Source organism: Gracilinanus agilis, chromosome 2 (assembly GCF_016433145.1).
Source record: "Gracilinanus agilis isolate LMUSP501 chromosome 2, AgileGrace, whole genome shotgun sequence".
NCBI lineage: Eukaryota > Metazoa > Chordata > Mammalia > Didelphimorphia > Didelphidae > Gracilinanus > Gracilinanus agilis.
In genome coordinates this window covers 605,140,348-605,154,413 of record NC_058131.1, presented here as the reverse complement: position 1 = coordinate 605,154,413, position 14,066 = coordinate 605,140,348, and the positions used below count along the sequence as shown (strand labels likewise).

At 38.8% G+C, this 14,066-nt stretch overlaps 1 protein-coding gene across 1 annotated transcript in view; it reads right to left on the bottom strand.

Moving 5' to 3' along the window:
- LOC123236214 (cell migration inducing hyaluronidase 1) overlaps nt 1-14,066 on the bottom strand; it is a 116,469-nt gene that overhangs the window by 61,043 nt on the left and 41,360 nt on the right. Inside the window, exons 11-12 of the mRNA XM_044662509.1 lie at nt 1,785-1,960; nt 206-415 (exon numbers count right to left, since the gene is read on the bottom strand). Of these exons, the coding sequence (XP_044518444.1) occupies nt 206-415; nt 1,785-1,960 (386 nt within the window). The remainder of the gene's footprint in view (nt 1-205; nt 416-1,784; nt 1,961-14,066) is intronic.

Below are 14,066 nucleotides of genomic sequence, written 5' to 3'. Positions count from 1 at the left end.
ATCTTAGAATAGTAAGTATTGGTTCCAAGGCATGAGAGATAAGGGATAGGTAATGGAGGGGAGGGGGGTTAAATGACTTGCAATGACTTGCTCAAGGTCACACAGCTAAGAAGTATCTGAGGCCACATTCCCAGGACCTTCTGTGTCTAAGCCTGGTTCTCTATCCACAGAGCCACCTACCTGCCCCTCACCCACAGTTTCTTACCAATAATCCATTGGATCCATGAACTGTGACACAGCGGGAGAACGTATGGTGGATGGAGAGGTCTTTCACATAAGTGGGTGGATCATAGCCTCCCTTTTCATCCACATCCCCAGCCAAGTGGAAATGGATAGGATACTGGCCCATGATTTGCTGGCCCATGTGTTTCAGTTCAACACCTTCAAGATGAACTGCCTTAAACCCAGGTCCAAACTGGAAGCAGAAAAGTCAGAAGTCAGAAAACACCCTCCCAACACTGACAAAGGTGATCTATAAGACATCTAAAAAGAAAATGGCTGGCAGTCGATGAAATTCTAAGGATTATATTCCACCACCACCCCAAAGCTCTCCATCGATCCCCATTCCAGTTCCCCGGGGAACTATCTTTTGCCTTTTTCTGTATCCTCAGTAGAGCCTGGCACAAAAATTCCTGTTAACTAGACTTGATCCAGAGCTTGATAAATTTCTCTTCATGCTTCTTTCTAGAGAACACAGATGCACGTAGAACATTAGCTCCTATACCTGAACCTAGTAACCAACAACATTCTGTGAGGAAATGGTGAAAATTAGAAGCTCGATTGACTGTATTTCACTCTATTTTGTAGCATCGTTGTTTGTGCATATATTTTATTTCTTCTACCAGACAATAAACTTCTAGAGGGCAAAAGGTGTCTTTTTTAACCTGTGCATCTCTGCCGATGTCTACCTAACTTAGTGAACTATACTAGAGATGGCTAGGTGGTACCGTGGATAAAGCACTGGGCCTGGAGTCAGGAAGACTTGAGTTTGAATTCAACCTCAGACATCTTCTAGCTGTGTGATCCTGGGAAACTCACTTAACTGCTTTTTGACTCAAGTATTCTCATCTGGAAATAATAATAACACCTAACTCCCAGGGTTGTTGTGAGAATTAAATGAGATAATAACTGTAAAGTACTTAGTATAGTGCCTAGTACATAGACACTATTATATAAATGTTAGCTATTAAAAAAAGACCTATAATTTCATTGGTGATGGCAGCTGTCCAAGAAGAAGCTTCATCCACAAAGCATTATCAACCATAGCTTGACAACTCAGCGTCTTAGAGGGTTGCCTAGTGCACTGAGAGATTAAATGACTCAATCAAAGGTCTCCCAGGCAGTATTATGAGAGGCTAGACATGAACCCAGCTCTTCCTGACTCCTAAGTTGGCTCTCTAACCACGACACCACAATGTCTCTCCTAATTATACACGCTATTCCAACAATCTGAGTGCAGTTTGAAGTTATTACAAGGTAAATACAAAGCAGTTTTGGAATGGGAGAGAATGAACAGTTGGGAATGAGGAAAGGCACTGGAGGTCATTGGGAATTCCAAAAAGGAAGAGGAGAGGAAAAAGCATATTTCAAACATGAAGGACAGCTTATTCAAAAGTAGAGAGGTGGGAGATGAAAAGATTGTGTACAAGAATGAGCAAGTATTCCATTCTGGCTAGAGAACAGGGTCCATGCAGGGGAGTTGAGTGCTTAAAGGGCATTCCATAACAATGGTGCACACTACAGTTCTACCATATCCAAGCCAGTTATGATGGGTACACACATACCTTGATATGCCCACCAAAGGTATCAAAGTCAAAGAAGCTGCAGATCTGGTTTTTATAGGGATAGCATTTTCTCTCTGTCTCACCCATGATCAGAATATTCCGGCTCAGGAGTCCCACTTCAGCTCTCATATCCACACCATCTATTTCTTCCCCAATGTGGAGATACATTGGTTTTCCTGTGGAAAGAATGGCCACGCTCAGGTTTATTCTCTGCTTTGAAGGCAGCAAGAGTAACTGGATGGCAAGCTTTGCTTCTAGATTTATTAGTCAACTAAAATTAATCTCCCCAAAGTTGCTAATGATGTTTTAGTTGCCAAATCTGATGACTTGTTTCTCAATCCTCATCCTTCTCAACTTTTCCTGCAGAATCTGACAATGCTGAGCATAATTTCCTCCCAGATGCTCTCTTCTCTCTAGGTTTTCATGACATTGTTCTCATTTAATTGCCCTCTTACCTGTGTGAATGCTCCTTCTTCATTTCCTTTGCTGCATCATGTCCACTAATTATAGTCCCCAAGGTTATATCCTGGGACCATGTCAATCCTTCTTTATACACTTTTGATTTCCATCATTTAAGCATCATTTCTTTAAAGATGATTTTTGCTATTTATATCTAGCCATAGGTTCTCTCTGAGTGTCATCTCCAACTGTCCAATATTTCTTTCTTTTTTTAACCTTTACCTTCTGACTTAGAAGGCAAAAGAGTGGTAAGGGCTAGGCAATGAGCGTTAAGTGAGCTGCCCAGGGTCACACAGCTAGGAAGTATCTGAGGCTAGATTTGCATCCAGGGCCTCTTATCTTCAGGTCTGGCTCTTTCTCCACTGAGGCAACTAGCTGCCCCTGCAATAGTTATATAATTGGCTTCCATGCTTTGTCTCTTCCCACTTCAACTTATCTTTCACATAGCTGTCAAAATGATTTTCCTGAAGTAAAGATCTGACTGTGTCCTTCCCAATCCAATAAACTCTGAATCTCTATTGCCTTTAGAATTAAAAAAATGGAAAACGCACAAAAAAAAAACCTTACTCCTTTGTCTGGTTATTAAAGTCTTTCACAGTCTGCCCCCATCTACATCTAAACTTTATTCATTATACATTTCTTCTCATCCTATGGTCTAGCCACACTGACCTGTTTCCTACTCTGCACACAGGATGACCCATCTTCCATCTCCTTACCTTTGCCTTGGCTATCCTTTAATGGCTGGGATGAATTTCTCCCTCTTCTCTGCCTCTCAGAGTCCTAAATTCCTTTTCAAACCCTGTTGAAGTATCATCTTTTTTTATAAAAATCCCAGCTGCTGGTGCCCTTTCACCATCAAATTTGCCTTATGCTTATTTTGCATTTCTTTAATCTATACATATTTATATACAGGCTGTCTTCCCTGATAGAGGGCACAAAGGTTTCTTGAGGCCAAGGATTGGGTTTTCTTTTTTTGGTTTTTGTGTCCCTGATGTCTTGGAGGGGGTTCAGTGGATAGAGGGTCAGCCCTGGAGTCAGGAAGACTCATTTTACTGAGCTCAAATCTGGCCTCAGGTACTGGCTGTGTGACTCTGATCAAGACACTTAATCCTGTTTGCCTCAGTTCCTTCATCTGTAAAATAAGCCAGAGAAGGAAATGGCAACCACTCTAAGAAACAGAAAATCCCCCAAATGAGGTCATGAATAATAATTAGGCATGACTAACTGACTAAATGACAAGAACATCCCTGATGTCTAGCACAGTACATAGGGATAGACACATTATTCCCAGAGTCATAGAATGATGAAGCTGGAAGGGACTTTGAAATTCCTGAGTCCTTTAGGTGATGGTTCAGAATGCTGGGATGCCTCTAGAGCAGGGGTCGGCAACCTTTTTGGCCATGAGAGCCATAAATGCCACATTTTTAAAAATGTAATTTCATGAGAGCTGTACAGTGCTCACAGCGCGGCTCCTGTAACAGCGCCTGAAAAAAAAAATGGACTTTATGGCTCCTGCAGAAAGAGCCATATCTGGCCCTCAAAAGAGCCATACGTTGCCAACCCCTGCTCTAGAGGGTTAATTGACTTCTCCAAATACTATAACCAGTGAGCAAGAGAGCCAGGACTAGACCTGAGCCTCTTGGCTTCTTCATCTTTTCTTCTTCATCTAACAGACGCCTACAGTGTCTCCTGCCTGGTTTGCTATCCTATGAGAAGAGTGAGAGTCAGTTCTACAGACCACATGATTCCAGTAAAAGCAGATTATAGAGCCACTGAGTAAACACTGTATCTGTAGAGTGAGTTTATAGTTGACACAAGCAAGGATGTAGTTAGACCCATGACTGTCAAAAAGAAAAGCCTTGAAATCTTAGGATGGTTAATGTACCTTGTTGGGAAATGAGTGTTCTAAATGCCCAGTGGAGTTTCTTTTTGGGTTGGCAAGTAGGAAAAGGATGATGGGGTCTGGAGAGATGATTTCATGAGTGGAGGAAAATCCTTGCATGGATATACCTAGCCTTCATTGATGCAGATGGGCAACTATTTTATAGTGTAAAGGTTTTTTTTTAAAAAATTATTTATTTATTTAGAATATTTTTCCATAGTTACATGTTTCATGTTTTCTCCTTCCCTTCTTTCCTCTCCCCTCCCAGAGCTAACAAGCAATTCCACTGGGTTATACATGTATTATTGCTCAAAACTATTTCCATATTATTCACATTTTAACATAAAGTCTTTGGAAGTTGTCTGAGGCACTGAGAAGCTAATATCAAAGGCAGCATATAAAACCTAGGTCTTCCAAGACCACAAAGCCAGCTCTCCATTCTATCCATCATGCTTCTCTGAATATCCAATAATTGTTTTTTTTACATTGATTGACTATTTCATTATTTCCAAAATGTGTTTAAAGGTGATTAATAAATTCAAAAAAGAAATGGAAAGGTTTGGTTCCTTTTGGAACAGGAGCTCAGGCTGGGATCTGGGAAGCTAGTTGTAAAATTCACCTTAAGTGATAAGCATCAAGGAGCTTGGAGGTTCCTAATGGCATGGTGGGTCTTTTTCACTCAGAAGTGGCATAGCCTTGAAATGTTGCCTGTGAAAGTCATTTTCTCTCTTTAGGAAATTTTTTTTTTAATCTAGAGAAACATTTGGGGATAAGTGACTGTTTCTGGTCTCCTTAACTGCTGTGGGAGTGATCAAATTTAGATTTAACAAAAAAATCAGGTTCTCAATATTGAAATTGTCCCTCTCTCTGAGCATAGAATCAAAGTCTTAGAGCTGTAATGAATCTTAGAAGACATTTAGCCCTGCTCCATTTAGAATGATGAAAAGGAGCAGTGCCAAAGGTAATTGTCGTTCAGCTATTTCTGATTCTTTGTGACCCCATTTGTAGTTTTCTTGGCAAAGTTACTGGAGTGGCCATTTCCTTTCCAGCTCATTTTACAGACTTGCCCAGGGTCACACAGCTAGTAAATGTCTGAGGCCAGATTTTAATTCAAGGCTTCCTGACTCCAGGCCACTCTATCCACTTTGCCTCCTAGCTGCCCCAAGGTGATTAGGTCTACACTTTAAATCTTAAGTACCTAGAAAGGAGATATCTTGGAAAGGCTAGTTACAGGCTCCCTTGCTCTGGACACCAACCAGGACTAGCCAAGAGGAAGGGTTTTTTAGAGCAATCAGACCTAAAGGTCCATAGCTAGGTATCAGCAATGGGAACATAAAGTCCAATTTCATATTGTTATTCATTATATTGTCACGTCAAATAGCTCGTATATTTTCATGTCATCCTAATGAAAGATTTTTCCATTAATTTTAATGAAATTAAATTAAATTTAACTAATTTAAATTAATTTTCATTTCATTTCAAACCCAGGGCAATATTTTTTTAGGTTCCATTTCATAGATGGAGAAAGTAAGGCCTGGTTAGGGGAAATGTTCTATCTTGGGCCTCTGTTCTTTTCTCTATAGCTATTCTCTTCTTAGAGAACCTACCTACCTACCGTCATTCATTCAAATGTCATTTCCATGGTATAGATTTTCTTTTTTGTATTATTATTGTCTTTTGTTTTATGGTAACACAGTCATTTCTTAATATAACGACACTGAATTTCTCCCCATCCCTTGCTATGAATTTAGGATTATAGGAACACAGACTTGGAGCTATAAGGAATCTGATGCCATTTGTTCCAATTCCTTCATTTTATAGATAAGGAAATTGAAGCTCTTAGAAGTTAAGTAATTTGTGGCAGAACTGGGATTTGAACCCAGGTCTGTAACTACAAATTCAGGGTTCTTTCTACTAAAGCACACCCCTATAACAAGAAAAATGCTTTTAATAAAACTAATGGAAAAATATATGTCCTTTAGATATCTTCCATTAGTCCTGATTTCTCACCTTAATTACAAGAAGTAGGCACCTGAATATTTTCATTTGGATATTTCTATCTCACCTTAAGTTAAATGCTTAAAATAAAAGAGATATGTAGATAGATAGATAGATAGATAGATAGATAGATAGATAGATAGACAGACAGACGGACAAATATTTAAAATAAAATGTTTAAAATAAATGAGCTATATATACATATATACAAATGTATGTAAAAAGATATATATAAATATAAATTTATATATACATATATAGCTCTTTTATTTTAAATACATGTGTATATGGAGAGAAAAGGAAAAAGAGAGACAGAGATAAAGAGAGAGACAGGGAGAGGGAGGCAAAAAGACATAGATATGTAATTCTATCAGTTCTTGTAATTCCCAATAATCAAAAATTCCTCAACTGTTGCAGATTGGCAATTCACCCTAACTTTTAGTCTTAGAGAGAGACCCAGAGTCCTGAGAAGTTAGGTGGCATTCTCTTTAACTTAAACCCAGGCTACCCTTCAGACTCAGTATTGCTTAGACAAATTAACCACCTCTCCACACTCCAGTCTCTGTCGATGTCTTCTCTCTTTTGCCATCCATCTAAGTTTGCCATTTTAGAGTTAACTCTTCCCCCCTTCCCATATATCTTCATATTTCCAACTCTATAAAAACCCTAATCATTCCCACCCCCCATAATCCAAAACTATCCTTCTCCAGAGTCAAGAGACTTTCTTAAGCTGACTCGAGGTTCCACATATCATCCTGCCTCCAAGCTGACCTGGCCCCTCTAAACTCTTTCTTTTCTGTATAACACTAGCTCAAGTTTAGAGGCAAAGGTGACATAATCCAAGAAGGGCTAGACTTGGAGTTGGGAATTCTAATCCTAACTCAGATATTTAATAGCTTTGAGAATCTGGTCAAGTCACTTAATCACTTTGAGACCCCCCAGTCTTTTCATGTAGAAAATGGAGATAATAACTCCGGCAGTATTTATTTCACTGGGTTATTGTGAGGCTTAAATGCAATCAAGTCCATGGAGCATTTTACACACCTTCCAGCTTACAAATGTGAACTGTTATTATAAGACAATGTCTAAAATTTACAAAGTGCTTTACATACACGATGTCATTTAGTTTTCGCAACAACCCTGTGACATAGGGATTATTATCTCAATTTCATTTGAGGAAACTGAGTCTTAGAGAATTTAGGTGACTTTCCCACCTCAGAAGTCAACTTCTGAGGTGGGATTCCAAAAATCTTTTCCATCTCAATGTCCAACCAGTCCACCAATGTTCTTTGACTTTCACATGCAGAACAATCCAGCACTCAGAGAACATGCTAGTACCCACGAAATAATACCAGAGCTATAATTATCTTTCAAGAAGCTTTCTCATTCTTTTGCCACCACTGAATTTTCCCTGAGTTACCACCCACAGGCATAGCTGGACCGTTAGGGTTTTTAGCAATTAAAACTGGAGTACATCTTGTGAGCTTGTAATATCACGAATGAATCCACTGCTGTTTCTACTCTGCTGGTGATGGCCCCGGCCGTAGCAAATTCCAAGCTAGCGTGTGTTCAAATTAATACCAGCCCGGATTGGGGAAGCCATAGCGATCAGCAAGAATGCCAGCAATGTGCCTAAAGAGATTCTAAATATAGGCCAAGTGATGTTTTTCATTTTGCAGGCTCAGTACAATCGAAGATATGGAGGATTCATTAAAACTCATTGTTCAGAAGAATCAACTTGGCTCATTATTAAGCCTGGAAAATATCCTGTTGGAATTGCTCTTTAAAAAAAAATGGCTCAAGCTTCAACAAAATAAACTTTCCAAAGTATCTGCTACCTGAGAGAAATTTTAGCCTCTCTGGCCAGCTGAGCTCTTTGGTCTCAGAAGTAGGTGTTTACATATAAAAGGAATAACACGTCCCCTCAACATGGCAACACAGTTGATGGCAATCATCAGAGGTGTTTATTCTTTGCTTTCACTGAGCCTTCCGACATCCACCAGAGGAAAAGCCCAGAAACTGGAATAGGAGGAAGGATTTTGTACTCCACCCTTTTTATTTGGTTCCTTTTACCCCCATCTTTTCCTCTCACATCACTTCTACCTCAATTATAGCTCAGGTCCCCTGAAGCAGGTTTCTTTATAATCAAAAAGGGCTGAACGCAGAATCTGCTCAAGATGCCCAGCCAGAGAAGGTGTTGATGAGGGAAAGTTTCCACAAGCAATATCTTCATAGACTCTCAGGCTTGCCTTTCCCTTTGGGTCTTAAAGATCATAAGGATTATACAACTGACACCTATGAAGCATACAGAGGAAGAGATTGGAAGAGAACAAACTTGTCCAAGCATTCAGAAAGGCCACAGAGGCAGAAGAACTTTTTTTTGATTTTTTTTCCTTAGCCAGGACTTCTCTGCTTGGCTGAAAGTAGAAAAGATGCAGGGGCTGGGATGACAAATGAGGTCTTTCCTTAAAAGAATTAATAGCAGATCTGCTCTACAAGTGGGAAGATAAAAATTCTATTAATCTGGAAGATACCAAAGAATATATCAAGTTCCATGAACCATAGAATATCATGTAAATACTGATTCTGGGGAGAAGACTCCATTTAGTTAGGACCAGAGTATAGGCCAAAATGGAATCAATAGCCTGGAATCTTCACCCTCATTATGTCACTGACTCACTTTCCTTCTCAGACTCCCTAGCTATTTTCTAGCTGCTGAGGAGTTTTATGGACTATTTGAAAAAGAATTTCAAAAATGACTGTTTTGTTATTGTTATTGCTGGTTTTATTATGTACAGGATGATTCTAAAATGAAAGGCAGCGTGTCATAATAGAGAGAGAATCCTAGCATCAGGAAAATCTTTGTGTGATTTCTGACAAACACTGTCTGTGCAACCATTGGCAAGTCAATCGATCTCGTGGTTCTCCAGGAAAAGCACTAAGACAATTAGCTGCAGAATAGACACTAATCCACACTGATAAAGGAAGCATCCTCCTCAAAAGTTCCTTGCATTAAAATCACAGATATAGACCACCTCTCCCCACCAAAATACTAATGGGTTTTAAAGGTCAGAACAGCAGTAGTTAATACTCTCCTTGAAAATGCCTTAAATTCCTAGATAATCTAGCTTTTTTTTTGGATTGTGACTCATTGTTTTCTCTTCTATCCCATTCTCCAATAGCTTTCTAATATCCTTAGTTCATGAATACCCATTTTCACCTAGAATTTCAAGTCAGAAAAAATTCTAGGAGACCACTGGATTCTTTCTTATGCTTTTGGGACAGAACTTCAGTCCCCTATACTCCATTTCACTCTACAATGATAATCTTAGGATTTTGTTTTAGTTTAAATGATCATCTTCCATTTCATTCTGCTGTTGCATACATTAAAAAAATTTCTAGTCCTTATTTCCTGTATAGAATGTAAACTCATCAAAGGGAAACTTTCATTTGTCTTTGTATACTCAGGACCCAGCATGGTGTCTTGCACAGAGTAGATCCTTTAAAAATGTTTGTTAAATTGTACACAGTAATGGCGGTATTGTTTTATGAACAAGCATGAATGACTTAGTTATTCTCAGCAATACAGTGATCAGAGATGTGATGAAAAATGCCATCTGCCTCCAGAGAAAGAACTGATGGAGTCTGAATTCAGACCAAAACATACTATATTTTGCTTCCAGATCTTTTCCACAAGATGTTTTACATGACTGAACATGTAAAATCTATATCAGACTGCTTACTGTCTCAGGGAAGTGAGGGGAGGGAGAGTATCTATATTAAAATTTTTTAAAAGAATGTTAAAATTATTTTTACATGTAATTGGGGAAATAAAATATTTTAGAAGTTTGTGGAATTGAATTTTTCCAAGAAAGTATATTCCATGTGAATATCTTTATTATGATTATGTTAATATGCTAAATTTATAAAGATACACTTTGTACTATGAAGAAAACACATCACATTTCTATTTAAATGCTCTGAAGTTATTGAAAATGATTATTATTATTCCTTTAAAAGATAGAAGCATTTTGGGGATGGAGTAGAAATCTGTGACAGCGTTTGCTAAGGAAACATATTTTCTTTCACCATCAAATAACCTGATTTGACAAGTGGGATGGAGAAGGGTATTGTAACTTACAAATAAAGTTAGCTGTCAAAGAAAACTCTGGCTAGTCATGGAATGCATATAGCATGACTGTAATCTTCCTTTTCTTTTCTCTTCTCTGCTGACCAGGAGAAAAGATGCAGGAGTTGGGAAATGAGAGCTTGAGAAGAGAGGGCAAATAAGGGCTTCCCCTGGAGGAGTGTAAGCCAAGCTGTTCTGCTATTAGGAGGATCAAAGGCTGAACTAAAACCACCTGCAAGAGCTTTTTGCCAGGAGCCAAGAATATGCCCTGATTGGATTTTGATTCAAAAAAAGGTTCAGGGTAAGTTTTAAAGTTGTTTTTCACTTAAGCCTGGGAGCTAGAATTCAGATTTTTTAGATTCAGTGTATTAATGGATAACAGTTGACAATTAGTGAACTAGGTTCCAATTGTCCCTAAGTGGTTTTTATTTCTTGGAATATTGCTCTAAATTGCATATCACTTTACATATATTGTCATTAGAAAATCGGTACACTGAAGTACTAAAGTAACTAGCAGTTGCTTCTTGATTGTATGCGGTGCATTTTTATAGAAGAAAGCATTATTAAACAAGGAAGTTTGTTGTGTTTGCCCGCTATATGTTATAAAATGACTATGGAAAATCTGTTTGCTCAGATCATATGGCAGCTTGTGCAGAAGATGACCAGTTGGCACCTCACGTGAATTGCAGGTATGATGCCTAGAGGAAATAAAATCTCAAACGTGTTCACCTTCTAAACCCCAGCTTAATTATAGCAATAGGTGTAAGGCTATCTCCATCTTCTCCCACAGACACAATAGAAATAATCTATTAAACGACACTAAGTACTTAAGTAGTGTATCCAAAGAGCCTGTTTTCTTTAGCCAATTCTATCATTGAAAAAGCTTTGCTCTGTGTCTTTAAGTGACTTCCTGAAGGTTTTTTTTTTCTTGACAACTAGACTCTGTTTCGTTGAGTTGAGTAAACACCGGGAGTCTGCACCTCTTTCCAAATAAGTATTACAGTGAGACATACTTCATGTAATTCTTCCATTTTGTAATTTAATGACTGTCCTACATAAAAGTTTGAGGTCTGTCTTCTTAGAGCCTTTTACTACACTCAGTTCCCTCCTCCTAGTTTTTAAAAGATCTCTTGCTTCCAATCTGAGAAGGCCTCATGTATCATCTCATTTATAACTAGAACTGCTCTCCTTTCTGTCCTTTTTAGTTCTCTGAGCACTAAATGTGTAGAACAAAGTATTTTTATTCTTGTCCCTTGCTGTTCTTTATTGCCTGACCATCCACACTGTCCTTGACCATCATGAACTTTACCAAAATGCTTTTGGCTGAGAAGCAGCTCATTAAGAAACTTGCAGTCAAATGGAGAAACATCTATCATTTTAATTTTCCAGAACTGGAGCATCTTCCCCGTGTAGTCTCCCAATTTCCAGACCTGCAGTTACCCAAGTTTTGCCCTGAACACAGACACGATGAACTTAAAGCTGTTTTTCTTAGGTAACAAATACTCCAGTGGAATGTTTATTTTCTTGGCACCTTATCCAGCAAAAACCTCTCCCAGAGCTTTCTCAGCAAAATAGCGTTGTCCTTCTGGCTGCTTTCTGTTATTGAGACAGCCAGTCTGAACTATGGTGAACTTCAGATGCCGTAAGTCATTACTAAGAACATACTATTGAACCAATGTGCCGGCAGGTTTTCCATTGGTTAGACTGTCAGGGCAAACCACAGAGTGATGTGAGGAGTTGCAGCTGAGTATCCCAGTAGTTTTAGATGCGGATGGTTTGTAATTAGATATTGACAATTTATTTATACTATTTTCCCAGGTGTAGGAAGTATAATGAGGCAGGTGAGACATGGGCTGACTGGTTGATAGTACCAAGAGCACATTTAGGGAGCAGCTAGGAAATTCATTGGATTGATATCCAGGTCTAGAGGTGGGGAGGTCCTGAGTTCAAGTGTGGCCTGAGACACTTCCTAGTTGTGTGACCCTGGGCAAGTCATTTAACCCCCATTGCCTAGCCCTTATAATTCTTCTGCCTTGGAACCAACACAGAGTATTGGTTCTAAGATGGAAGGTAAAGGTTTAAAAAGAAAAAAGAGCCCATGACCTCACCTAATGATCTGGCACCTTGGAGATTTTATTGATATAGAGAGGAGTAGAAACCTACATTCACCAATTGGGAGATTTTAGAGAATTCCAAGTCTGATTCTCTCATTTTACAGAGGATACTGAGGTCCAAACTGTCTGCAATTGCAGACAATAGTAGTCTCCTATGAAGGGAATGCTAGTTGTTTGCTTGGGAGCTGTCCACAGCTGAAGCCCTTTCAGAAAAAAGTATGATGAGGTTACATCATATACCAGGGGAAGTTTGGTCACTATGCTGAATATGTCAAATGGCTTATGAGTTCTTCAATCAGGGTCAACCCTGTTCAAATATCCAGCTACATGAACTCTTGCCAGACCTCAAAAATACCTTTTCTATTTGCTTTTTGGATCCTATAGGTTTCTCTCGGACCCTAGATGGATCTCCTGTTTGCTTTCTAGCTGCTCTCAAAATAGACCCATCTCTTGCTTCTGGCCCCTCATGAACTGTGATGCTACAACTATAATAGACTGTTTAGTCTGCCACTATAGAATAGAAGGGTTCTCTCACCTATAGTTCATGAGTAGGACCAGGGATAATAGTTACGTAAACCAGGAAAGTAACTTGGTCAAATGGAAGGGTGTGCTGTGAACATTAAACTATAACAACAAAAGGACCCATGATGTACTTTTAAGTTTTATCTGCATCATAACATGTTCTCCATCATTTTCTTAGGTAGATAACCAACTAAACGAACAAAAAACAAACAAATAAATAAGAGAATAAATAAGTGAGTGGATGGCTGCATGAATAAATAAATAAATAAATGAAGCCTGGATCCATAGTGTATATTGATTTCCAAGGTATAAATGATCACCCTGAAAATTTAGCAATGAATGGGTTCTTAAGAATTAATTCAAGCTAGCTCCAGCACATCACTTTCAAAATCTTTCAGAGAGAATGCCACAGAGCTGAGTCTAAACAGATCTTCTCCCCCTTAGTCAAGACTCACCATTTTATCATTCTATCCCTCGGGGTATTGACAACAGAGGAGAAAGGAGCAAGAGGGCTAATATCTACAGTGTCTGATGGGAATATCATTCAGCCTCCTAAAAGTATGAACCCCTTGAGGATGTTTTTCTGACCACCCCCACCAACCCTTTCCCTTTCTTCTTTCCACTGATCAGAGTATTGGTCTGTTTATTCTCTTTCCGCTGCTCTTCCCAGGCCCACTGAAGAAAAAAAATCATGCCTCGAAGCTTCTCCTGTTCCCTTCTGACCTTGAAGCAAGACCATAACCCTTTGGAAGTTTATGGGAATTGCTCCTAGGAAAAATAATAGGGTCATGCTGCTCACCTGTTAAAAATAATAAGCTTCAAATCTGGTCTCAGATACTTCCTAGCTCTTTGATAAAAAGAATGTGAAAATAATAATAATAATAATAATAATAATGTCAAGCATGGGAAAAGCCAACAAAATTTACAAAGCTTTCTACTCCATGGAATTTGGATTAAGCAAACCAGAGACTTCATGTCAGTTTTCATTCAAAACAGGACATTAGAATGGGGAGAGATCATCTGGTTCATCCTCATCTTTTAAAAAAAAATCTTTCCCTTCTGTCTTAGAATCAATACTGTCTGTTGGTTCCAAGGCAAAAGAACAATAAGGGCTAGGTGAAGGGTGTTAAGTGATTTGGCCAACTAGGAAGTGACTGAGGCTATATTTGAATCTCTCA